The sequence below is a fragment of the Eubalaena glacialis genome, chromosome 16 (genome assembly GCF_028564815.1).
Source record: "Eubalaena glacialis isolate mEubGla1 chromosome 16, mEubGla1.1.hap2.+ XY, whole genome shotgun sequence".
Taxonomy (NCBI): domain Eukaryota; kingdom Metazoa; phylum Chordata; class Mammalia; order Artiodactyla; family Balaenidae; genus Eubalaena; species Eubalaena glacialis.
Genome location: NC_083731.1, coordinates 68,081,765 through 68,109,127, shown reverse-complemented (window position 1 = coordinate 68,109,127; position 27,363 = coordinate 68,081,765). Strand labels below are relative to the sequence as shown.

General features: G+C 37.2%; 1 protein-coding gene across 1 annotated transcript in view; it reads left to right on the top strand.

Moving 5' to 3' along the window:
• The window catches only part of LOC133076371 (WAS/WASL-interacting protein family member 1-like), a 71,709-nt gene that overhangs the window by 34,130 nt on the left and 10,216 nt on the right, over positions 1-27,363 (top strand). Inside the window, exon 2 of the mRNA XM_061170916.1 lies at positions 11,198-11,262. Within this exon, the coding sequence (XP_061026899.1) occupies positions 11,198-11,262 (65 nt within the window). The remainder of the gene's footprint in view (positions 1-11,197; positions 11,263-27,363) is intronic.

The window sequence follows — 27,363 nt, the reverse complement described above, 5'->3', positions numbered from 1 at the left end:
GTGCTCCGCAACGGGAGAGGCCGCGACAGTGAGAGGCCGGCGCAGCGCGATGAAGAGTGGCCCCCGCTCGCCGGAACTGGAGAAAGCCCTTGCACAGAAACTAAGACCCAACACATCCAAAAATAAATAAATAAATAAATTTATAAAAAAAAAAAAAAAAAAAAAAAAGAAAGAAGAGGACATGAAATTCAGGAATCAAGGGATCTAAGGAAAGAGAGAGGGAAAAAGAATACTCAGCAAAATGTTGAGGGGAGATCCAGGACACAGCTGCCCTAGACAGAGAGAGTAGTCAGTCCAAACTGAATAAGGTCAGAGGATTCTGGGAGAGATGTCTCCAAGGATAAGAAATTGATGGGGCACCTGTCATGTTTGAACATATTAAGAGGAGAGTTACATCACTTGGGAACGGTTCGGAGACAGAAAACTAAGCAATAAAAACAAAAACAAACCAAGAAATTATCAAATCCAGGAAAAGCAAAAGGTTATTGAAGAAAGGAAAAGTAATAACGTCAGTTAGAACTACTTGGCTCAATTATAAATAGTATTTACCTAGTTAAAATAATGTCAATATTAAATATTGTTTAATAAAATTAACATATTTGCGGGGCAGGCAGAGAAGTGGAGAAAGAGCTAAATCCTTATCTTGTCTAATAAATAGAAATGGATAATATGAAATACTGAAAAATCAAGAAACAGTAGTTACTTCAGTAGCAGTCCAGTAATGTTATTTACAGATTTAGAGGTAAATAGATTTAACAACAACAAAAAAACAAACAAAGAGTTAAAAGGGCTTGTCTCTGGGAGGAAAAAATTAATGGTGGAGACAGGGAGAGGATTGTTGTTTTTCCTAATAAGCTTTGTAGAACTGTTTGATCCTTCTTGTATATACACAATTTTAATGAAAACAAAAACTAGAAAAAAACTTCCCAAATAGCATAAAACCCAAACTCCTGGCAGTCTAAGAGTCAAGCTTACAGAGTCAGAGTCCTGGGTTCCAATACCAGCTTTGCCACTTACCAACTATGTAACCTTGGGCAAGTTTTCTAAGTTCTCCAAACTGTGAAAAGGGGATAAATAATAGTTCTCATGGTAACGGTGCATACTGACTGATTCACAGCCCTGGCTTGTGAAGAATGAATGAAATAACCCATGTGAAGTCTAAGCACTCTGCTTGCTACACTTAGTGTTGTATAAACTTTTGCTGATTTTTTTTTTTTTTTTTTTGCCATTATCAGGCTGACGTTCAAAGGCTCTTTGTCATCTCTCCCATCTGCATTTCCAACCTCAAGTTCTCTCACTCTTCTAGATAAACTCTAAGTTTGGCTGGGCAGTGTTCATTCTTTCTGAAATACACTGCCCTCCTTCCTGCCTGCTCGCTGTTGCTCGTGCAATTATTTGTTTTCCTATTCCCCAACCTATTGTGGTTGAAATAACAATGGAAATGAAATGTGTTACACCCTGTAGATAACTGGACGATGTCTGCATTGATAGAATCTAAATTCAAGATGTAAATATTTCCTCTAGGGGCTAAAAGCTGAAAGGAGGAGTTCCATTTTTGTTCAAGACATGTTAATCTTGTCATTGTTCAAGGTTGCCATGGTTCCTGTTTGGTGCTTCCAGGACTTAAGCTTGTGCCACTACATCTAAACAAGTGGAAATAACCCTATTCGACTGAGACAGGGAGACAGGCAGGGTGAGATTCTTGTGAGATAGGTCAATACTGTAATTAGAAATATAAGCCAGGATTTTTGTGTCTCGGTTACAAACTGATCCTGGCTGCCCCTGACACTGCATATTTCCAGCTTCATGTTTTCCTGGAGACCAGGGAGCAATTTACTTTGTAAACCAGAGAGATACTCTTTTCCCTTTCCTGTGGCAAAATTTAAATGGAAAAACCCCCCCGTAGTAACCATTTGCTTATAGTTTTTAAAAATAAAGGCTTCAATTGTGTAATTTTTTAGAGCCAATTATTTTATTAAAGAGAGAGACTTCATTACAATATAAAAATAAGTTCTAACCTAAAAAATAAAGATTAAACCAATGAAAATAAAGCTAATTAACTGTGGCAAATCATACTCTTCTGTCAACTTCACAATCATTTTCAAATGCACAGTCATAGATAGAACAGTTCCTTGAACAGAAATGAAAATCGTGTTTTTATGAGACTCGCTAACCTATCTCTGATGACATTTATGTACTTTCTTAGAGACTTTTGGTGTCTGGTGTATATAGGAAGTAAATAGTAATATAGGAATGGTGTTAATTGCTCTTCATTGCTTTAAATGGTCACAAGATTTCAAATTTTATGATTGCATAAATCATTTTATGAAACTTTCTTTTGCAGATTTAAAGAAGAGGCACAATATTGTCTTCCTTCTAACCATCATTGTAAGTTGAACTCAGATAGACTATCCAGCATCTTATGCAAATTCACCAGCATTTCATCATTTATTATCTTCACCAACAATATTTTGTTCGTATTTGCTGACACTTTATCAATGTCCCAAGGCACATAAGGATAAGTCAGTTGCTATAAGGTGTACATTTGTATGGACTAGGAATATTCTCTTTCCTCAGAGGGTAAATAATTCGTGAAGGGTTGTTTCATGCGAGCTGTATTAGGTTTTTAGGTAAGAAAGTGAGAGATGAGAATATTTTCATGCAAAATAGAAAATTCGAAACCCTCAGGTTAGGTTTTGAAAACTCTTATTCCCTTAACTTTAAGGAGGGATAAAGTAGAAGACATTTAGGTGAGCAAAGACCTCCAAAATGTACACTTTAGTTTCACCTTCTCTGTGCCGTTCCTATGCTTTATCTACTAAGCCAAATACTATTGCTTAGGACACCCAAGGAACAATTAGAGCACCGTTCAATCTCTATTTTAGATAATTTCTTATAAACTGAGTATTAACCCATGATTGCCCTTTATTTCTAATTACTTTCTTGCTTATTAATATCTTTGTTAATTTAAACATATGTGCCTGCTTAAATCTCATGGAAACCAAGTCTTAGATAATAGACAAGATATGTTGCCAATGCAAAGTTGCCAACTACAGGTTGGAACTGTTCTTAAAACAAGAAGGTCAAATCCAAAAAAGGACCCATGAACCAAGTTTCCAGGACCCTCTAGTATGCACTGGATACCAATGACTAAACATGAAAGTAATACCGATCTCTTTTTATTTTTTTATACAGCAGGTTCTTATTAGTTATCTATTTTATACATATTAGTGGATACATGTCAATCCCAATCTCCCAATTCATCCCACCACCACCACCACCACCACCACCCTTGCCACTTTCCCCCCTTGGTGTCCATACGTTTGTTCTCTACATCTGTGTCTTTATTTCTGCCCTGCAAACCGGTTCATCTGTACCATTTTTCTCGATCCCACATATATGCCTTAATATACGATATTTGTTTTTCTCCTTCTGACTTACTTCACTCTGTATGACAGACTCTAGGTCCATCCGCGTCTCTACAAATGACCCAATTTCATTCCTTTTTATGGCTGAGTAATATTCCATTGTATATATGTACTACATCTGCTTTATCCATTCGTCTGTTGATGGTCATTTAGATTGCTTCCATGTCCTGGCTATTGTAAATAGTGCTGCAATGAACATTGGGGTGCATGTATCTTTTTGAATTATGGTTTTCTCTGGGTATATGCCCAGTAGTGGGATTGCTGGGTCATATGGTAATTCTATTTTTAGTTTTTTAAGGAACCTCCATACTGTTCTCCATAGTGGCTGTATCAATTTACATTCCCACCAACAGTGCAAGAGGGTTCCCTTTTCTCCACACCCTCTCTAGCATTTGCTGTTTGTAGATTTTCTGATGATGCCCATTCTAACTGGTGTGAGGTGATACCTCATTGTAGTTTTGATTTGCATTTCTCTAATAATTAGTGATGTTGAGCAGCTTTTCATGTGCTTCTTGGCCATCTGTATGGCTTCTTTGGAGAAATGTTTATTTAGGTTTTCTGCCCATTTTTTGACTAGGTTGTTTGTTTTTTTAATATTGAGCTGCATGAGCTGTTTATGTATTTTGGAGATTAATCCTTTGTCCATTGATTCATTTGCAAATATTTTCTCCTATTCTGAGGGTTGTCTTTTCATCTTGTTTATAGTCTCCTTTGCTGTGCAAAAGCTTTGAAGTTTCATTAGGTCCCATTTGTTTATTTTTGTTTTTATTTCCATTGCTCTAGGAGGTGGATCAAAAAAGATGTTGATGTGGTTTATGTCAAAGAGTGTTCTTCCTATGTTTTCCTCTAAGGGTTTTATAGTGTCTGGCCTTACATTTAGGTCTTTAATCCATTTTGGGTTTATTTTTGTGTATGGTGTTAGGGAGTGTTTTAATTTCATTCTTTTACATGTAGCTGTCCAGTTTTCCCAGCACCACTTATTGAAGAGACTTTTTCTCCCATGTATATCCTTGCCTCCTTTGTCATAGATTAGCTGACCATAGGTGCGTGGGTTTATCTCTGGGCTTTCTATCCTGTTCCACTGATCTGTATTTCTGTTTCTGTGTCAGTACCATATTGTCTTGATTACTGTAGCTTTGTAGTATAGTCTGAAGTCAGGGAGACTACCAATCTCTTACGGTTCAAAAATTTCATTGGATAATGGCATCTTCCTTGGGTTCAATAATACAATGGCTTCAAATACTATGGCTGCCAACTCTTCAATTAACAGATTGATGAATGTATTGAAAAACTGGGCTGTTCTCAAGTGGTAATCCCACTAATGGATATTATGCTTGATAAATTAATTCTGAGGCTTAACTTCAGTGCAGAGTGGAAAACAATGAGAAAATCAAAGAGAAAACAAAAAGAAAATCACAATAGCACAAAATACAGATTTCAAAGAACTGCCTTGTAGCCTCTCCTATAGAAGAGGACAAGAAGAAATAGACATTTCCAGAAACGTGGCATGTGATATAAGATGACCACCCCATCACTTTGCCTTGACTGGCATGGAATGTCACCTCACACATGCAGATGACTTTGGTGCAAAAGCTTTTTGCTCATGATGGTTTTACTGCTGTCTGTGCAAGACACACTGAATTACATGTGATGACCACGTGCTTTTTCCATAGCAGCGTCTATAAGAATGTTTAATTTGGATTTTCCAGAACAACAGCCTAATGGCTAACAGGGCCTCACATCCTTTCCCACTAAGTGGTGCCCAGGGAACCCTACTCCTGATTGTGGTTGATAACTGACCACTAGGTTTAATATTTCCCCAATTTCTTTACTTTTCTTATTCCACTTTTTTTTTTCCTTTTTTCAACTGCATGTCATATACAGATTGGGGTAAAACACTGCACAACTTATTTCTGGTTTAATATTTCTCATTTTCAAATGTGCTTTTCAGACTTTAATTAAACCTAGTCTCCCTAAGGGGCTACTAGGAAGCACTGTTTTTTCTGCTTTCCAGAAGGGGACAAAGAAAAAGGAATAATGACTTCAGACAGTAAAAGTAGACAGGGACAGTAAAAAAGAAACACTCCTAACTGCTTCTGAATTTAGAAGCTTTGCAGCCTTTCCTCAGACCTCAATTCACACTAGTAAGCCTTTTAGGGAAATCTGTTTCCTTGAGGAGGTTGATAGGTATTATATTCTATTTCATAATATGAGAAGAAAAATCATTACTTAATTTCTTATGGGTGTAACATCACATATAAGTTAAAATATAAAATATAAGAAAAATGTTTACCTTCAGCTTATTTGCTTAGACAAAAAAATCACTTTTATTTATTATGAAGTAATAAAATTATTATTATTTTTCATTTTTAGGCAAAATTCATTCATGATTAGGCTAAAAGTAATTATAATTTGACGTACTGGCCTTTAAGTCATATAATTTGATAATCCTGTATAATTAGAATTTATTGAGACTATTTAAAATATAACCATTTTGTCTTTAAACTGCACACATTAAGTGGACATAAAACAGTTAAACAACAAAACCTCAACAAGGTAGCCACTGGTTAGTTTTGACTGCATTTACTGAGGCCAAAGAGTACATCTGCAAGCAGTATATAAGAAACATCTTAGAAAACTTTTTGGGGGGATAATAAAGTAGCTCCTTGAGGAAGCACTTCTTCTTTCTTCAAAATTCCACAGCAAGATTTTACTTTTAAAGGCAGATGCTGTCGGTCTTTTTTTTGCAGAGAAGGCAAAAGAGTTCCCCTCTTTGAGGTGTAGTGCTGCACAAATCTTTCTAACATCTAATAGGAACAGAAGGAACAAGGTACAGAAACCAAACTGATGAAGACACTCTCATCTAAAATTTGTATTTTACTCACTGCAGACAAAGACATAAAAAAATGAGAATGTTCTCCAGTTATCATATCAGAAAGAAAACATCCTAGTATGGACCGGTTCGGAATGGATGGAGGACCAGGAATGACAGAATCAAGTGGTAAAGAAAGCACAGGATGCAGGCAAGACCAGGTGAGAAAGAATTTCCTCTGTCAGCCGTGCCCTGCTATAGCGTGCATTACGGTCGACTCCTCACTATCCTTTCCTCCCACCAGATGATCAGTCTAGGCTAACTGTAATTCCATGAGCCTTGCCAGCTCCTAGTTTAGGAATGGGTTTGTGACCCAATGAGAAAAAATCTGCTGAGGGCTTTCTGGGCAAGGTTTCCTCACTCTTATGAAAGAGTTAGAGGAAAAGATGGATTTTCTTCTTTCATACTCAACCAAACCTACGCTCAGAAGTTGGCAGAGTGGATGGAAAGAACTTCAGTATTTGATGAAGTTGTTGAATTACTAAATCAGCCAGTCTTGAATCCTACCCTACTTCTGGACTTCCATTTATGTGAAATAATGTTTCCCTATGTTTAAGCCAGTTTAAATCAGAGTTTTTTGTTAACTATTAACCAAGAATTTTCTAATTGATATAATTAATGAGGAAGATTGGGTATTTCACCAAAATTCTTGCATGGCACTATTTATATTTGCATTTATATTTATATTTACATTTACATTTATATTTATATTTTTTGGCCACGCCACATGGCTTGTGGGATCTTAGTTCCCCAATAGGGGATTGAACCCAGGCTATGGCAATGAAAGCACCGAGTCCTAACCACTGAACGGCCAGGGAATTCCCTTGCCTGGCTATATTTTAAGTATGGTTTCCATAGTGTATGTTTATACCTAAGTTGACTGAGCTTAGTTTATTCCACAATTTGGGTTCTCTTCTCAACTCTTAGTGATCTTTCTCAAGTCCTAACTCAAGAATCCTTTTATAGGGGCTTCCCTGGTGGAGCAGTGGTTGAGAGCCCGCCTGCCAATGCAGGGGACGTGGGTTCGAGCCCTGGTCTGGGAAGATCCCACATGCCACGGAGCAGCTGGGCCTGTGCGCCACAACTACTGAGCCTGCGTGCTACGACTACTGAAGTCCACGCGCCTAGAGCCCGTGCTCTGCAATGAAGAATAGCCCTCGCTCGCTGCAACTCGAGAAAGCCTACGAGCAGCAACAAAGACCCAGTGCAGCCAAAAAAAAATAAATTAAAAAAAAAAAAGAATCCTTTTATATGTTGTTTGGTAGAAAGTTATGTGAACTAATTGACTCCAGATGTCTTTGCAGCCAAGATTTGGTGTTCAGAATGGGAGGGTAAGCAAGCAGCTTCAGTTGCAGAACAATGCTTGTAACATCTGTGAATGTGTCAGATATTATCCCTTTGAGATTATTTTACAAATGCACTAATAAAGATGTCATCCACTAGCAAATTTGATATTCCTAATAATATGACCGGAAAAATAAGTAGAATTTATAAAGAATTTCTTTATTCTTCCCCTCAATTTCCATCATTTGATGACTATTTTATTAATGACTTAACATGTTCTCCATTGTATGCTGGCAATTAAGAGCTAAGCATTCACTATGGATATCAATATTCATATTGCTGGGATTAGGAAGAGTGAGTATTAAAGAACAGTCCTATTATTCCAGGGATCTGCAAGCCAATATTTCTGAAAATGAAAAATTACATGTCTTTCAGAAGGAATATCTTTGGGTTAAAATTTGACTTTTTAGAGTAGCATGGCAAGAGCACTGTTACAACAGTGCAGTCTATGGGAGGTTTGAATAGTAACATGAAGTAGGATGGCCTCTAAGCTGGGATTTCTTACAACCTATGGGGTCCCTTTCTATGAGTCTCAGGAGTCCTCTGTCCTTTTGCCAGGACTCTTTTGTCCTTAGTTTGGCCTTAGTAATAGCCCACAGGTAACAAAGGGGGATATATAGTAGGGGAGATACTAATTCTTGCACCTAGCATTCTTTCCTTTTATATTTATACTCTTTCTATAGTGCTTTAGTGCACCTAAGCACACCTTACAGTGCCTCCAAGCTATTGCAACCTCTTGACCTCAGTTACTTCCCACTTAAGATAAATCTCATCTTTCTGTCCAAGTTGCCTTTCTTGCCCATAGTTCTGATTTATTACCCTCATGACAGCCAGAATGATTCTTTAAAAATATTTGCATGGTATATCATTTTCCATCATCTTACTCTCGAGCTTTCTGTATCCTTATATTAAGGATGTGCTTCTTGTAAGCAACATGTAATTTATTTATTTATTTATTATTTATTGTTGGCTGCGTTGGGTCTTCGTTACTGCGCACGGGCTTTCTCTAGTTGCGGCGAGCGGGGGCTACTCTTCATTGCGGTGCACAGGCTTCTCATTACGGTGGCTTCTCTTTGTTGCAGAGCACGGGTTCTAGGCGTGCAGGCTCAGTAGTTGTGGCTCATGGGCTCTAGAGTGCAGGCTCAGTAGTTGTGTTGCATGGGCTTAGTTGCTCCGCGGCATGTGGGATCTTCCTGGATCAGGGCTCAAACCCATGTGCCCTGCATTGGCAGGCGGATTCTTAACCACTGCGCCACCAGGGAAGTCCCCTAGGTTTTGTTTTCTTATCCAGTTTGACAACTTTTATATTCTAATTAGAACATTTAGTTCACTTACATTTAATATAATTATCGATATATTTTTCTTTATATCTATCATCATAATATTTACTTTCTTTTTGTTTCTTCTGTTCTATGTTCTGTTTTCTCTCATTTCTTGTCATATTTTGGATTTATTTTATTATTAGTAGTATTCTAATTTCTTCCCTCTATTAGCTTAGAAGTTATACATTCTTTTATTATTCTTTTACTGCAGGATTACAATATTAGCTTACCAAAGTCTAACATTAATTGGTATTTTTACCCTCTTACCAGACAGGAGCCTTAGAACCTTTTAACTTTATTTATCCTTCTTCTGACTTATATGCTATTGTATTTTAATTTCATGTTTATTGAAAATTTCACAAGAAATTATTATTTTATACAGTCAATATTTATGTTATCCACATATTTACCCTTCTCATTGTTCTTTATTCTGTCCTACATCTCCAGGCCTCTGGGCTTTCATCTGAGATCATTTTCTTTCTGTCAAAAAAAATCTAGATCTAGATCTATCTCCTTTGCATTTTTTTTACTGTGAATCTGCTAATATGAATTTTATCAATTTTTGCTTGTCTGGATATTTATTTCAGCTTCATTCTTTTATATATATATATATTTATTTATTTATTTATTTTTGGCTGTGTTGGGTCTTCGTTGCTGCGTGCGGGCTTTCTCTAGTTGCGGTGAATGGGGGGCTACTCTTCGTTGCAGTGCGCAGGCTTCTCATTGCGGTGGCTTCTCTTGTTGCGGAGCACGGGCTCTAGGTGTGTGGGCTTCAGTAGTTGTGGCACATGGGCTCAGTAGTTGTGGCTTGCAGGCTCTAGAGTGCAGGCTCAGTAGTGTGGCGCACAGGCTTAGTTGCTCCGTGGCATGTGGGATCTTCCCAGACCAGGGCTCGAACCCGTGTCCCCTGCATTGGCAGGCAGATTCTTAACCACTGCACCACCAGGGAAGTCCTGGTACCAATAGATTTTGATCAATGTGTGTCCTTCCCATTAGAATGTAACCTCCAAGAAGGTAGAAGGCATGTCTGTTTTGCTCCCATTGTATTCCGAGCACCTGAGCAGAGTGTGTGGGGCATAGTAGGTGTTCATTAAATATTTGTTGAAAGAAGGAGGAATTTAACCTTTACTGAACACCTGTTATATACCAGGCAGTGCGGTAAGCGCTTTGCAAATATAATTTTATTGACTTTTCATAACAACCAAATGTGTTAAGAATTCTATCTCCTTTTCACAGATGAGATAAAGTTTGAAGAAGAGAAATAATTTCACCAAGTTCACACAGTCAGATATGGATGTGGGGTGTGACCTATAACCTCTGCCTCCATAGTAAATGCTCAGTTTATTCTGCCACATTTATGTTGACCAAATGGGCTGTTCCCTGGCTTCCTCTGATAACAGGTTGGCTGATTTCATGAAAAGATGGAAATAGTAAATAATAGATTAATATCCTTTCAATGGCAAATTCCTGAAGCCTTGTTGCTTTAATGAAAGAAATTAATTTATAGCTACTAAATTCTAGGTATAATGTAGACAGCTGAATGAGCTAGTAGTTTAGAAGAGATACATTCAGGAATATATCTTCAAAAATCATACCATGTAGACATTTTCCTACTGAGCTAACATCAATTGCCCACAAAGATCAGTTGTTTAGGTGATACAATTTTGATATTAGGGTCTCTAGTAAAGAAGCTAGCACAATGACAAAAGTTCCAACCAAGATAACAAATAAATTTTAAAGGGCAAGGAAAAGGAAGAGGCAAGAAAGACAGAGAAGATAAAGGAGAAGAGAAGAGAGGAAAACATATACAAAAGGAGAAGAAACAGAGTAAAATGGAAAGGGGAGAGAATGGTGCCCATTTGTTTTTTTGTTGTTATTTTGGGTTTATTTCTTTTAGTTTTCAGTCCACGCTCTTTCAGTAATAGCATCCTCCACTTACCCTTTGGGATTACATCCTCCCTTTTGGATATGTAATCTGGTGAGACTGTTGTTCAGAAGGGGGCTGCCTTCCCTGGGCCAAGGAAAGAAGAGTTGACCATAGCTAAACCACTCAAATGCTCTCTTCCTGGAATCTGAATCATTCCTTCTAGATGCAGCTCTTGAGATGTTCATGCTGTGGAGACTCACGTGAGGTGCCCGGTTCAGTCCTTTCCAACACTGGATCTTCAGCCTTCTCTCCTCAACCCTTTGAGCTTCCCCAATTTGCCCAATAAATTCCTTTCTTACTTAAGTTTACCAGAGGCAGTTACTGTTGCTTGCAGCCAAAGAACTCTACCTGACAGAGTCAAGGAAGAAGGTAAGTGAAAATAAATGTGGAAATTAAGATCTGGAGTGAGATCCACTGAGCGTATATTTTCAGATCCTAAAACAGTAGGTACTGGGGACAAACAATTCTGGTTTAAACCTGGAAAAAAATGTGCAAGTTAGTGTTCAATCATCTCAGCTCTCTAGGAGCAAATATAATCACACTGTAAAGTAGCAGAGGGTTTCCAAAAGGTGAGAGTAATATTCTTTTTCAAGGATAACCTACTGTAAGATTGACATCACAATTTCGAGTAATGAAAAGAGAATGTGTCTCCTGGAAGGCAGAGGTTTATCTCTGTTTTTACTGTGTAAGATCTTTGTGTCTTTGATGATTTCACATCTTTGGCATGACTAAAGGATTTTTCAATTCAAATCGAACTCCTTCAACTTGGCTAGTCCCTCCCACTTCCCCTGACTGGCCCCCTGGGATTCTTTCTTTTCACTGCCAAGGATTAAATTCCCTGTGAAAGCCTTGAAGGCAACAGACATCTGTACTAGAAATGAGATACAAAACTGTCCAAAAAGAGAGAAGCAATCCCAAAGCTTAAGTGAGAAAATAATTGAACTCTTATTCATACTGGAAAAAAGTCTGGTTCCAAACTGAGTTTTTTATTGACTTTTTCTGTGAGGAAAGTATCATCATTTTTGAATAAGAAACTGTTATTCTTCTACTTTACCAAAGATGCTAAGTTTTGCATGTTTAAAACACCACACAAACATCTCCATAGAGAATGGCTTGCTGCCAATATCTGGTGAGCACACCAGACTTTCAAAACAGCCCAGTTATACCAGTTCTGTATGGGTGGGTGAGCGATTCAAGATAGAAGGCTGAATTAGAACTCAGTCCTAATCCTGCTTGGAATGCTGGTTTTATTGGGTCATAGCTTGGTTGATCAGAAGACAACCCCACATGCCTACAGTAGCACAGATCCATTGCTCCCTCCTCAAGCTACACACATGAAAGGCACAGTGCTGTTTGCAATGTGAAACATCAGATGTGATGAGTACAAATAAAAAGGACCAACAGAACACATTGTAGACCTTAACTATTACCTTGTTATTTTATCAGTCCTTACTCTCTCCACCTCACGTATGGAATATCTTACATTAAATTTATATTCTGGCAATTGGTGTGTGGAGTCATAAATTGTGCCAAACTGAATTGATTGCCAGTTTAGACATGATGATAAAGGGGTTCATATAAGAATGATATATTATCAGACCTGTATTGTCTCAACTTTCATCTGTTAATCCAAAAGCTCATCAGAAGCTTGAGGCTGGATATAATGGAATATGATTCAATGGACAAGAATTGAGCTCCAGATATTAACTCTCATAAAATAGCCCCTTGAAAATGTCTTTTCTTTATGTTTATTTGCCATGGGAATTTTTTTTTTTTTTTGGTTTTATTTTTGCTCACACATTTTTGCTCTGTGTGACAAAATTGAGCTTGGGGGAAAAAATCACATAGGTTATTATGTCAGGGCTCCCAAATGGTTAGATGACCCTTCAGTAAAAAAACCTAAGGGTTCTTTGTTTTTCTTATAGTTGCTCAGGCTTTAATTCTACTGAAAAGTGACTGGAAAAGCCATTCTATGAAATGACTCTTTAATATTTGATAAACGAGTCAGTCTGATGGGCCTATATTGTCACATCAGTCATGCTTCTCAGCTAAGACTGCATATTTTCACATGGAATGGTCATTAAGCAAACCTTTCAAGACGACAGGAGTTCAGTTACTTTGTCGCATTTTCCAGAAGGAAGAATAATGAAATAAAGTCTGGAGAGTTAAAAGGAAAAGGAAAGCGTGTTGCTCACACACACACATATACATGCACACACACACAAACACTTCTTTCTAATGTACGTCTTTGCAACATAATTTGTCACAAAGAGCTACATACGAAGTGAATAGGAGACATTTATTCCTAAATCCTCATGACACTTTAATGAGATAGCAGGAGAATATTATTATTTAGCCCTTAATGACTGGGAAAATTGAGGCAAAGGGATGCTGAAAAATATATTGAATATTACACTATTAGTCTGAATTAAAAGACCGGAACTTGCTCAAATAACCTAGTTTGGGGAAATGAACCTAAGATGGGGAGTGAATTGGACGATATAGACACCAGATAGCTTCCATCTGGATCCAGATGCTATTTCCATTCTACTCTAAGTAGCACTGCTTTTAACCACAGACTAAGAGAGCTCTGGTCTCTCCCCAGAGAAATCAAACTGTCAGACTTCTCCCTTGGATTGCTCCTCCCAATCACACACTCCCACACTCATGCTCTGTACACAAACCTACCAGCTGCCCACCAGAAACAGCTCTCTCAAGACAGGTCTGTCAAAAGAAGTCTTTCTATGGATGTACAACCACTGGCAGCAGCAGGAACCCTTCACCAAAATTGTCCCTTTGGCCTCAGTTCCAACTTTTGGCTCTGACCCAGATAATACATACATACCCATTGTAGAAAACATAAAAAAATACACAGAAATCTTTTTTAAAAAATCACTCATAATCTCACTACCCACGCGTGCCACAACTACTGAAACCTGCGCACCTAGAGCCGGTGCTCCGCCACAAGAGAAGACACTGCAATAAGTCCGCGCACCGCAATGAAGAGTAGCCCCCGCTCGCTGCAACTAGAGAAAGCCTGCGCACAGCAACAAAGATCCAATGCAACCAAAAATAAATAAATAAAAATAAAATTAAAAATTAAAAAAAATCTCACTATCCAGAGTAATGTCTGTCAATATTTTGATATTGTGTAAAAAAAAATTTTAATCTAAATATTCATTTGGGTTCACACTGTACTTGGAATTTTGAGTCCTGCTTTACTTTTTTTAAACTTAACTTTATATTGTGAACATTTCTCTATGTCATAAAAACATTCTTTGTAATCACCACATACATCTAGTCCATAAAAAATAATGATTATAGAGATCAAGGAGAAACCACAAAACCGAAGGGGAAAATAGTAAACAATCTCAAAGTTGAAGATGAAAGAATGATCGTTCCAATTACTAATTTTCAAATCCTAAAGGTTATGGGGGAAAATGTTCAAGAAAAAATTAGAAACTAGTAAAAAAGGAATGAAGCTACTTTGATAAACGTATAAAATAGCGAAAAGATAGTTGTTAGCAAAGGCATAATATATAAATACCAAGAAAATAACTTTTATTGTGCAGCACCAAATTATACTGGTGAGGTTAATTAATGTAGTTTTATTAAATAATAAAAGGGAAATGCCTACATTTTTAAAAGATGCCTAGAGAAAATATGCATAAAGGAGCTCATTAACTGTATGATATTCTTAACATGGCATTGCAGGTTCTAACATTAGATTCCCTACGTGAGTTCTGTGAGGACTTAGAAAAAGAGGTGGGCAGTATGTTAATGGCAGAACTGTCCAACTCATCCCCCCACGCCCCACCAAAGATCATTCACAAGAACAACAACAACAAAAAGTGGTAATATTTAATCTCTAGCAAAATATTTTGTGTTCACTGGAGATTGATCCTGATACTACCAGCCCCCCCTTCTGCTTCAGAGCATCTCTCACTTCCCAATGACATCCAGGGGGGTGGGCTGGACCTGGGCTAGAGCTGGGAGGAAAGAGCTCAGTTAAGGGACCTGGAGAAGACTGCGATTTATTGCTAAGATGATGGGCTGTGGAGTCTGACAGAACTGCATTCCAATCAGAGGTTGTCACTTCTAGCTGTGTCACCTGGGCAAGTGACCCAAACTGTCTGCAGTTCCCTTTCCACATTTATATAGTATAGGTAATAAAATCTGTTTCTCACAGATGTTTCATGAAAGTTGGTTATTGTCATTTATACTTCATTTTCATGTTTTCACATATTTCTACTTCCCCTTTTTTGACCATGGAATTGTAGCTCATTTCAACAGTGGTTCTGGCTTCTTGTTGTTTGTTTCAACTTCATTAATAATACGCTGGACTTGTGTTATGTTAAGTCAGCAAGATTCCGTCCACTCCAGGACTTGTCATTTGATGTTTAACAAAGCTCATAGGTGGCACTAATACTACTCTTTAAACATTCATTATACAAAAATTCCCTAAATAAACTTTTTATTGAGAGCCTAATATGTGCTAAGCACTATGCCAAATGATATGGCTAGAAATTAATAAATCCTGGCTGGATAAGAAGGTGAAAAAAATTGTCTAAATATATTTAGAAAACGGCTTAGGCAAATATTTTTAAAATGTATAATAGATGAGGCTAACAAAAAAGTAGAATTCTAGTTGTAATATGAGTTAAAGACAATGTTGGTTTAATTTCAAGAAGCTTTCTGATAGGGTAAAGAATATGAATTAAGAAACTGGAAAAGCAAAGTGGAGTAGTAATCAGGAGACTTCATTTTCAACCCATGCATTAGCTATACTATTTTGAGCAAGGCATTTAATTTTTCTGCACCTTAGTTTCTTTATCTGTAAAACAGAATTCAGGGATTACAAACTAAAATTTAAAAATATACTCTCCTAAAGAACTCATGGATTCAAGAGAAATCACAATGGAAATTATAAAATATTTTTATATGTACAACAACATATCAAAACTTGTGGGTAGTTAGAAAGGTAATGGTAATTGGAATGAAATGCATACATGTAAATGAATTTATTTAAAATATAAGAGATTGAAAATGATTGAGCTACATGTGCAATTCAAAAAGCTAGGAAAAAACAAAGTAGAAAAGGAAAATAATGAAATTAACCATGGAAATTAAAGAAACAGAAAAAATAATAAAAATATAGATTATCAGCAATACCAAAGGCTGGTTTTTGGAAATAATCCAGACAAGGCAATTTATGGAAAGAAAGTAATGGGCCAATCTCATGAATTTAGATGCAAAATTTCTAAATTAAATACTAACAAATCACGTGCAAAAATGTATAAGGAATACATTGTGATCAGAGGTGCAGCCATTATGGAAAGCGATATGGAGGTTCCTCCACAAATTAAAACTAGGATTGCCATATGATCCAGCAACCCCATTTCTGGGCATATATCCAAAAGAATTCAAAGCAGGATCTCAAAGATATATTTGCACACCCATGTTCATTGCAGCCCTACTCACAATAGCCAAGATGTGGAAGTAACTCAAATGTCCAAAAACAGATGAATGGGTAAAGGAAATGTGTATATATATATATACCATGGACTACTATGCAGCCTTAAAAAAGGAAGGAAATCTTTTCACATACTACAACATGGATGAACCTTGAGAATATTGTGCTAAATGAAATAAGCTAGTCACAAAAAGATGATACCATATGATTTCACTCAAATGAAGTATCTAAAGTAGTCAAAACCATAAAAACGGAAAATAGAAAGGTGGTTACCAAGAGCTGGTGTGAGGACAGTAGTAGAATTAGTGTTCAGTGGGTATAGAGTTTGAGAGTTGCAAGATGAAAAAGTTGTAGAGGTCTGCTGTACAACAATGTGAATATACAAAACACTACAGAGCTGTACACTTAAAAATGGTTAAGATAGTAAACTTAATGTTAAGTGTTTTTTACCACAACTTAAAAAAAACAGTAAGACATGGAAGCAACCTAAATGTCCATGGATAAGGAAGATGTGGTACGTATGTGTGTATATATATATATATATATATATATATATATATATATATATATATATATAAAATGGAATACTACTCAGCCATAAAAATGAATGAAATAATGCCTTTGCAGCAACATGGATGGACTTAGAGATTATCATACTAAGTAAGTCAGAAAGAGAAAGGCAAATATCATATGATATCACTTACATGTAGAATCTAAACTATGACACAAATGAACTTATTTACAAAACAGAAACAGACTCACAGACATAGAGAACAGACTTGTGGTTGCCAAGGGGGAAGGGGCAGTGGGGGAGGGATGGACTGAGAGTTTGGGGTTAGCAGATGCAAACTATTATATATAGGATGGATAAACAACGAGGTCCTACTGTATCACACAGGGAACCATATTCAATATCCTATAATAAACCATAATGGAAAAGAATACCAAAAAGTATATATATACATATATATTTATATATATATATAACTGAATCACTTTGCTGTACAGCAGAAACTAACACAACATTGTAAACCAACTATATTTCAATTAAAAAAAAAAGTAACTACAGCACAGTGCATAATACTCAGACACTGGAGGGAAATGATCTGGGTTCCAGTCTCAGTTCTACCACTTATCTATGTAACCTTGGGTAAATTACTTTTCTTTAGTTTCTTATTAAAATTAGGATAAGTATAGACTGTTAAAAACAAACACACAAAAAACACTGTGACCAAGTAAGGTTTATCCCAATACCTTGTTGGTCTAAAATTCACCATATTAACAGATAAAAGGATCAATAAATACAGGAAAACTTTGTTAAAAATCAACACTTGAAATGTTCTTCTCTATGATTTATGCAGTTTTTCTTTCTCTTCCTTTAGGTCTCTGCTCAAATGTTGACTTATCAGTGAGGCCTTTTGGGACCATCCTGCATACACTAACACCCTCCCACCCTGCCATTCTCTAACCCTGCTCTATATTTCTTCATAGCAGTACTTCCCAGGCATAAAGATAATGGAAGAAATCACAAAGATAAAAATAGAGAAATTCGCCTACTGAAAAATGTAAAACTTCCTTATGGAGAACAGTATGGAGGTTCCTTAGAAAACTAAAAATAGAACTACCATACGACCCAGCAATCCCATTACTGGGCATATACCCTGAGAAAACCATAATTCAAAAAGACACATGCACCCCAATATTCATTGCAGCGCTATTTACAATAACCAAGACATGGAAGCAACCTAAATGTCCATCAACAGAGGAATGGATAAAGAAGATGTGGTACATATATACAATGGAATATTACATAGCCATAAAAAGGAATGAAATTGGGTCATTTGTAGAGACATGGATGGACCTAGAGTCTGTCATACAGAGTGAAGTAAGTCAGAAAGAGAAAAACAAATATTGTATATTAGTGTATATATATGGAATCTAGAAAAATGGTATAGATGACCTTATTTGCAAAGCTGAAGTAGAGACACAGATGTAGAGAACAATGTATGGATACCAAGGCGGAAAGGGTGTGGGTGGAAGGAATTGAGAGATTGGGATGGACATATATACACTATTGATACTATGTATAAAATAGATAACTAATGAGAACGTACTGTATAGCACAGGGAACTCTACTCAATGCTCTGTGGTGACCTAAATGGGAAGGAAGTCCAAAAAAGAGGGGATATATGTATACATATAGCTAATTTACTTTGCTGTACAGTAGAAACAAACACAACATTGTAAAGCAGCTATACTCCAATAAAAATTTTTTAAAAAGTCAAATCACTATGTAGTACACCTAAAACTAGCATAATATGATACATTAACCATATTGCAATAAAAATTAAAAATAAATAAATTAAAATTTTAAATTTTTTATTGGAGTATACTTGATTTATAATACTGTGTTAGTTTCAGGTGTACAGCATAGTGATTCAGTATTTTTACAGATTATATTCCATTATAGGTTATTACAAGTTAATGGGTATAATTACCTATGCTGTACAGTATATCCTTTAAACTAAAATTTTAAAAAATAAAAATGACTGGAGCTATCTTCGGTGCTACCACTTAAAAAAAAAACAACTGTAAATGGAGTGTAACCTTTAAAAATTGTACAAAAAATAAAATTCTTTTAAAAAGCCCACTCCAACTATTAAGATTTACCCAGAAAAGAATTCTAAGCCTGTTTTTTAACAAAACATTTTCCTTTTTATAATTAAAAAAAATACACATTAAAACACTTTCCAAGGTCACTTATTTTGATATATTCCCCAAATGAAAGTTACATGTAAATAGCATCTCAAACTCTCTGACAACACTCCCTGAGAAGTTAGGTCACATTAGTTCACTCTGTTCTGTCTTTGCTAACTCTACTTCACTTCTTTCAAATCAAACTGATACGGTTAAAAATGACATGCCTGAAAGGTCCTTATGTTCACTTTTACTGTATATATTATATCAACTTTATGAAATAAATAATTCACAAAATATTGCAATCCAAAAAAAAATGTAAAACTTCTTGATGCCAAAAACCCATAATAAGCAAAATTAAAAGCCAAGTTTAAAAACAGGGGAAAATATTTATCATCAATATAACTGGAGAAAGAGAATGAGTTCATAAGTACAAATAAGGAATTTTTTTAGTAGGAAAAAGTGGGAAAAGGACATGGACAGATCAATCCATTTACAGAACATGAATTGATTAAATTTTTGAAAAAAAATCAACCTCACAAGTACTCTAAGAAATGCAAAATTTAAAGAGATGCTTTTTTAAAAACAAAAATCTTTGGAATTAGAATGATTTTAAAAGGAATACAACTCCATGTGGTAAAACAGGTCCTCATGTCCTGCTGGTGAGAATATAAAATGATGCACATTTTCTTATATTAATTATGCATTGCTGAGTAACATGTTACTGCTAAACTTAGTAGCTCAAGGCCACCAATGAACATCTATCATTTCACAGTTTCTGTGGATCGGGATCCAGGAACTGCTTGCCTTGCCACTCAGGAAGGGCAGTCTGTAGCTGGGGATGGTCATTGCAGGCTCAAGCAGGGCAGGAGAACCTACTTTTACGCTCACTCACGTGGCTGTTGGCTGGCCTCAGCGGCTAATGGCTATTGGCCAACAAACTCAGTTCCTTGCCACGTGGAGTTCCCCATTGGCTGCCGGCATATACCTACAACATGGCAGCTGGCGGCTCTCAGAGCCAGTGACCTGAAAGAACGTCCAAGACAGAAGCCACAGTGTCTTTTATAACCTAACCTTGCAGGTGACCTGTCATCACTCTGCTGTATTCTCTTGGTCACACAAATCAATCCTGGTAAAATGTGGATCAGGACTTCGTAAGGGTATGAAGACCAGGAGGCAGGGACCACTGGGGGCTCTCTTGAAGGCTGGTTACCACATTTTTTAAAAGCAAGTTGTCAATATTTAAAAGTTTATACCTACCCCTTGGTCCAATAATATTAATTACAGTTCTAGAAATTTATTCTAAGAGAATAACCATATACGTGGATAAATATTATGCCCAAGCATGTTTACTATAGCACTTTTATAATAGTAAAATATGGAAATAATTTTAATGTGTAATAATAGAGGATTTATTGATCAAACAAATGGTAATAGTATATGATGGACTACTATGTATCCATCAAGAGTGATTTTAAAGAATTTTCATATAATGGGAAAATGATGATATAATGCTTTTTTTTTAAAGGCGGGGCATGAACATTTGTATAGAATATACTTACTATGTAAACATTAAAATGCATACATAATTATGTTTTAAAAAGAGTGGGTATACCTTAATGCAGTGAGAAGACAAAATAACACATATGTAGTATTCCAAGCACTCACCCCTCCTACTCCACCAAAAAAGTTTAACCTGTGTCTCATTGTGAAGAAATAATCAAACAAATCTAGCTTGTGGGACATATTGCAAAATGACTGGTCTGTAATCTTTAAAAATGTCAGTGGCAGGAAAGACAGAAAAAGACTAGAAAATTGCTTCCAGTTAAAAGAAGGTGCAATGGATTTTCCTCGATTGACTTTTGGATTTTTTTTTAAGGTATAAAAGACATTTTTAGAACAATAACCTGAGGAAATTCGAACATGGACTTTATATTAGATAACAACATTGTATCAATGTTATATTTCCCGAATGTGATCATACTATTATGATTATGGAGAAGACTGCTATTGTACTTAGGAGATCCATGCTAAAGTCTTTAGAGTTGAAGTGTCATGCAGATAACTCTTGTGTGTATATGTGTGTGTGTGTGTGTGTATGTGTGTGAGTGTGTGTGTCAACAATTGGTAAATCTAGGTGAAGGGTACAAGGTGTTCATCTTACTATTCTTGCAACTTTTCAAATGATTTGAAAGTTGAAGAAAATAATCTTTTAAAATTAAATGCAGGGCTTCCCTGGTGGCGCAGTGGTTAGGAATCTGCCTGCCAATGCAGGGGACACAGGTTCAAGCCCTGGTCCGGGAAGATCCCACATGCCACGGAGCAATGAAACCCGTGTGCCACAACTACTGAGCCCGCGAGCCACAACTACTGAAGCCTGTGAGCCTAGAGCCCGTGCTCTGCAACAAGAGAAGCCACCGCAATGAGAAACCCGCACACCGCAATGAAGAGTAGCCCCTGCTCGCCCCAACTAGAGAAAGCCCGCGTGCAGCAGCAAAGACCCAATGCAGCCAAAAAAAAAAAAAAAAAAAAAAAAAGTAAATGCAACCCTAGAAAGAATCGAGATAGTAAGAACAGCTTTATTTTGGAGTAAAATTAAGACAAAAGTTTATACTTTCCTGTAGTTACACATTTTCAGGATTTTAACATGCTAAGCCTGTTATTTTAATAATTGGCTAATAATAAATGTTGTATAAAAAGACAGATTTTTCCTCGTTAGGAATGTCCACTTAAGTTTTTGTACCTTATTCTATAAATCTTTAACTGACTTTATTTAACAAGGCAGAAATTTTGCCTTGAAACTGTAGTAAGATGACTAGGAGACAACATACACAACAACCATATATATTGGTTGTAAAAGATCTAGGTTAACAATATGGATGACCCTCAAAAGCATTATGCTCACCATACAAAATATCTTTAAAAAGGGAAAATATAGGGGCTTCCCTGGTGGCGCTGTGGTTGAGAATCTGCCTGCCAATGCAAGGGACACGGGTTCGAGCCCTGGTCTGGGAAGATCCCACATGCCGCGGAGCGACTAGGCCCGTGAGCCACAATTGCTGAGCCTGCGCGTCTGGAGTCTGTGCTCCGCAACGAGACAGGCCGCGATAGTGAGAGGCCCGCGCACCGCCATGAAGAGTGGCCCCCACTTGCCGCAACTAGAGAAAGCCCTTGCACAGAAACGAAGACCCAACACAGCCCGCAATAAATAAATAAATAAAATTAAAAAAAAAAAAAAGGGAAAATATATAGAGACAGAAAGTAGATTAAATGGTTTGGGAGTGGGAATGATGATTGACTATAAATGGGCATGAGGTTTCCTTTTAGGGTGATGGAAATGTTCTAAAATTAGATACAGGCGATGGTTGTACAACTTTGTAAATATACTAAAATTCATTGAATGCTCTACTTAAAACAGGTGGATTTTAATGGTATATAAATATCTCAGTTGTTTAAAAAATACAAATTAAAAGACTTTAGCCAGATGAAACACACAATCTCAATTTGAAGAGACATAAAAGGTATGAGAAATCTATTAGGATTACTTGAGAAATAGCCAATAGAATCTAACTGTTCTATCCTTAGATTTTCCTTGTTTTTATCAAGAGAAGCATCATTAATTCAGACTTCCTGGAGTCATTTAGATGTAAAGGAATACCTGATTTATAGACTAATTCTCTAAAACATATTTTATAAATTTAAAATACACAGGCTAGTAGTGGATCACAGAAGACTCATTGCTTAATTAATGGATTAAGCTGCTTTGTAACTACAGTTTCAAATTTTATTTCTTTCAGCAATTGATTTTTTTTTTTTTTAGCAATTGATTTTTGAATGTTTACTATGGCCAGTTTTAGAGGTAACCACCAACATATAATTGTCTGTATAGAGGTGATGGTACCGGTAAATACTTAAAAATGCTGCTTGGAGTCAGGTTTATAGGTTAATTTATAAGCATATCCTTTCTTCAAAAAATAGGTAATACCAATGCAAATTTACTCTAGTCCATGAGTCACAGTGGTTAATGCACTCTGAGTTAGTGACGTATCACTGTGTTCTCAAAAGTGTTAATGAGGTTACTCTTGGTAAATTTTAATGCGTCTATAAAATACTAATTAAAAGATATTTGATCAGTATTAGAAGATCATATTCTAATTCCAATTGTGGCAATCAGTTCTGAGGTACTATGATAACCAGACACCTCGGCTAGTTCCTCTTGGACCTGTCTCTTACTAGACCACTCACTAATGCCACACAGCCCTTGACTGACTTTACGTAAGTGTGAGAGGACAGTGCTTGGTCTGTCTCATTGGCGTGGAGCACCATCAGACCAGGATCTGCACTCATGCGAGTGCAAAAAAAACGGGGAGGCCGGTGGTGGATTTAATGTCCATAGGACCACACTTTTGAGCAATGAGGAATGGAAATCAGTAGATAGATGTTAACCCTATTTGTCTCCTGGAAAACATATTTTAAGGTTCCTCCATGATAGCCTGCTCAGTAATACATCCTTGTTTTGGTTTTTCCTCCTTCCCTGTTTCATTCCCTCCTGCTGATATTCCTGCCTCCTGACCCCACTTTTTCAAATAAACTACCTGCATGCAAACCTTGTCTCTTACTTTGGAGGAACTCAGGCTAAGACATATAGGATATTTGATATATGCAATATATAGTACTTGTTAGTAAATTCTCGCTGAATAATTGACAATGTTGGACCAATAGGTTTGCATTTTTCACTTGAATAGCTTCATTCGAGTAATAGGAATTTTATAGAAGATAAGCCCCTAATGCTAGAGGGAATAAGTCCCTAATGTACTTTTAAAAACATTTTTATTTAATTAATTAATTTATTTTTGGCTGCGTTGGGTCTTCGTTGCTGCATGTGGGCTTTCTCTAGTTGTGGTGAGCGGGGGCTACTCTTCGTTGTGGTGTGTGGGCTTCTCATTGCGGTGGCTTCTCTTGTTGTGGAGCACAGGCTCTAGGCGCGCGGGCTTCAATAGTTGTAGCACGCAGGCTCAGTAGTTGTGGCTCACGGGCTCTAGAGCGCAGGCTCAGTAGATGTGGTGCACAGGCTTAGTTGCTCTGCAGCATGTGGGATCTTCCTGGACCAGGGCTCGAACCCGTGTCCCCTGCATTGGCAGGAGGATTCTTAACCCCTGCGCCACCAGGGAAGTCCCCTAATGTACTTTTGATGGCAGAATCTTCATAGTATAGTTCTGACTGTATCTGTCATTCAAACCACTCAACTCTATATCAGGGTCATTGTCATTAGGAAATCAGCTTAGGTTTCAGCAGAAGACAGTAGTGATATAAAATGATGTTCAGGAGTTCTGTGTGTCTGGGCTTCCTCTTTGTTTGAAGAAGACATGCCTTCCTGCCCACCTACTCTCCCCATCCCAAATTAATAAAAATTAGGGAGCCAAGTCAGAGACAAAGGTGGGTCCTTTAGAGGCAAAGAGGTTTGATAAGAGAACTGGTCGGCTTAGTCTTCCAGAGACCTCTCCCAGCTGCTTTGCAACCAACCACAGACACCAAAGAATTCTGTGTTAATTTAATTCTATCCTCATGCAGTCTTTGAAGAATTCTGTATGTGACCTTGGTACCCTTAACTAAGTTCTTGCTCCACTACTCACCCTATTACTTTTTGATGACCCGATCATGTCATATTTCTGCTGGTTGTATAAGTGTGATAGAGTCGACCGAAATGTACATTATAATCATTCTAGAATGTTCTGTTATGAGGTTTGTAGGCACAAACTGAGTTTCCTGTTCCACACTAAAAATGAGCTACAATTTAGGCAAGTCCTTAATAAATGTTTGTGGGCAGAGAGACCTCATTGAAACAACAGCGATCAACTCTTCGTTATCTTTGCTATTAGAAGAAAGCAATGACAGAATTCTTCCAAAATATTGGATAAAGTATAATAGACTTAGACGTTCCCCTCAATAGTGTTACCAGACTAGACTTTTTTCCTCTTTTGGTCTAGACCAATTTCTAAAGGATTTGCCATCCCTCATGCACACATTGTAATGGGGAATGGAGGACCCGACTGCAGTTGACTGAGAGGTTCAGGATGGTCTGGGAATGCAAACTGCCCACAGGAAATTCACGTGCAGATAACAGAGATGATGGTTGTCCCTGCAATACTGATTAAAATGCACTTCAATCTCTGCAATAGGCTTCAGGCTCTGCTTTTCTGGCCCTGGGACTGCCATAGCCAAGTTAGTAGGACAGGGGTCTTTCATGAACAGGACCAGAAAGTTTAGGCTTTTAAAATGGTCCCTAGCTTCCTTGTTGAAAATGCAGCTCAAGCTTTTGTTTTAAAAACTTCGTTTTAGGGCTTTAAATGTGAAGCTGAAAACTTATTACTGACATTTATCTTTAAACGTAAAATCCCCTTTCTAGTCTTTCTCCTTACGGAATATTCTATCTGTCACTATATAGATAGTGGGCTGCCATGGAATAAAATCAGTGAATGTTAAACATATGAGATACGGACATAGTTTTATCCTAGGCTTGGTTGTTTGCTATCATGACATTTGTCAGGGGATAAGTAGCCTCGAAGAACCTGTTGTGTGTTTTTATTGCCCCTGCTTTCTGTTAAGTTTGGTGTATTTTATTAGTAATATTGCTAGATTTAGTTACACCAGGAACACAGAGACTTTTCTCCTCCCAAATGTCTGCCATTAAAAAATGAACAAAAGCCAAAACCCAACAACAAAAAATTAAGACAACCAACAAAACCCATACACTTACTCAGAATCAATTATCATACTAAAGAGCCATAATTGCAGGGTTTTTTACATCTGTATTGGGCACTATTCCCCAGCAGATGTATGCATCAATGAGGCATCATGGTTTCTAAACTACATTGTTGCTATTGTTTCACATTAAAATTTTTCTTATCTAATTTCTGAAGATCCATATTGTGCCTATATGTAACTGTTGGATTAAGAGGTGCTTGCAATGACTTGGAAGTCTCTGGTTAGGTTCAACCTGGAGGAAAAATGTCTTTGGTGAAACGTGAACCAAATTGTTCTCCTGCTGCTTTCCATTTGTCCTTTGTTTAAAATAAGGTTATATAAATACACCTTCGAGCTGGGGGTAAGGGTCCGGGGTAAGGTTGCCTCCTTTTGTGCCCTCACTGATATATAAAAGACCATTGTACAGGCAATTTTGTCTCCTAAAGAACAGGCAGTAGATATTCAATTAATGATATTGAACTTGGATCAATCTTATCTTTCCTATTCCTAGTTCTTCTAAGGAGAACTTCCCATTATCTCATCCTTACCAGTATAGCAGACCACAAATTATTATATATTTTGAGTTAATTCTACTTACTTTCCAGGGAAAAATATTTTAACCCAATAAGGTGAAAAATATCTGCAATATAACTCAGATGAGATCAGCCATGACTGTTAATATGTATTTGTGGAATGTTAAATTTAAAAAAAAATAGTCGATATCCTTTTATTTGCTTTTTTTTTTTAAATATTTTTCCTCTCCTACACTCTTTTTAAAAGTATTTTGTTTTTATTTATTTGTTTATGGCTCTGTTGGGTCCTCATTTCTGTGCGAGGGCTTTCTCTAGTTGTGGCAAGTGGGGGCCACTCTTCATCGCGGTGCGCGGGCCTCTCACTATCGCGGCCTCTCTTGTTGCGGAGCACAGGCTCCACACGCGCAGGCTCAGTAGTTGTGGCTCACGGGCCCAGTTGCTCCGCGGCATGTGGGATCTTCCCAGACCAGGGCTCGAACCCACATCCCCTGCATTAGCAGGCAGATTCTCAACCACTGCGCCACCAGGGAAGCCCCATTATTTGCTTTTATATTTTATGTTTTTGCAGCAATTTCTTATTCATGAAGTACAACTCAACACGTATTTAGGATGAACAAAATAGCAAGTGGTGTTATCAGTTGACTGATGCTGCACAATTGTCACCAAGAAGGAAATGAGATATTACTATTTGGGGATTTCATTCAAGTGAAGATGGTTGTAATCTCAATTTCTGAGGTATGGTGAGGGAAATGGGAGTGGAGGGAGGGGCAGGTTGGAGCACTGGCCATGAAGGGAAGAGAAAGAGGAATGGGGAGTGATGTCTATTATAAAATCTATTCAGCCTCCAAAACATTTTTGACTTGTAGATCAAAGCCATTTGAAAATATGTTAAGGCCTGAGTAAGGCCTGAGTCTTAAAAGAGTGACTCGTCTGGTACAACTAGTAATAATATGAATGTTAAGCTGATGTCTTATTAGAACAGAGTCACTGGAAACAGTGCCAAAGACTGTTCTCTCTGGACAT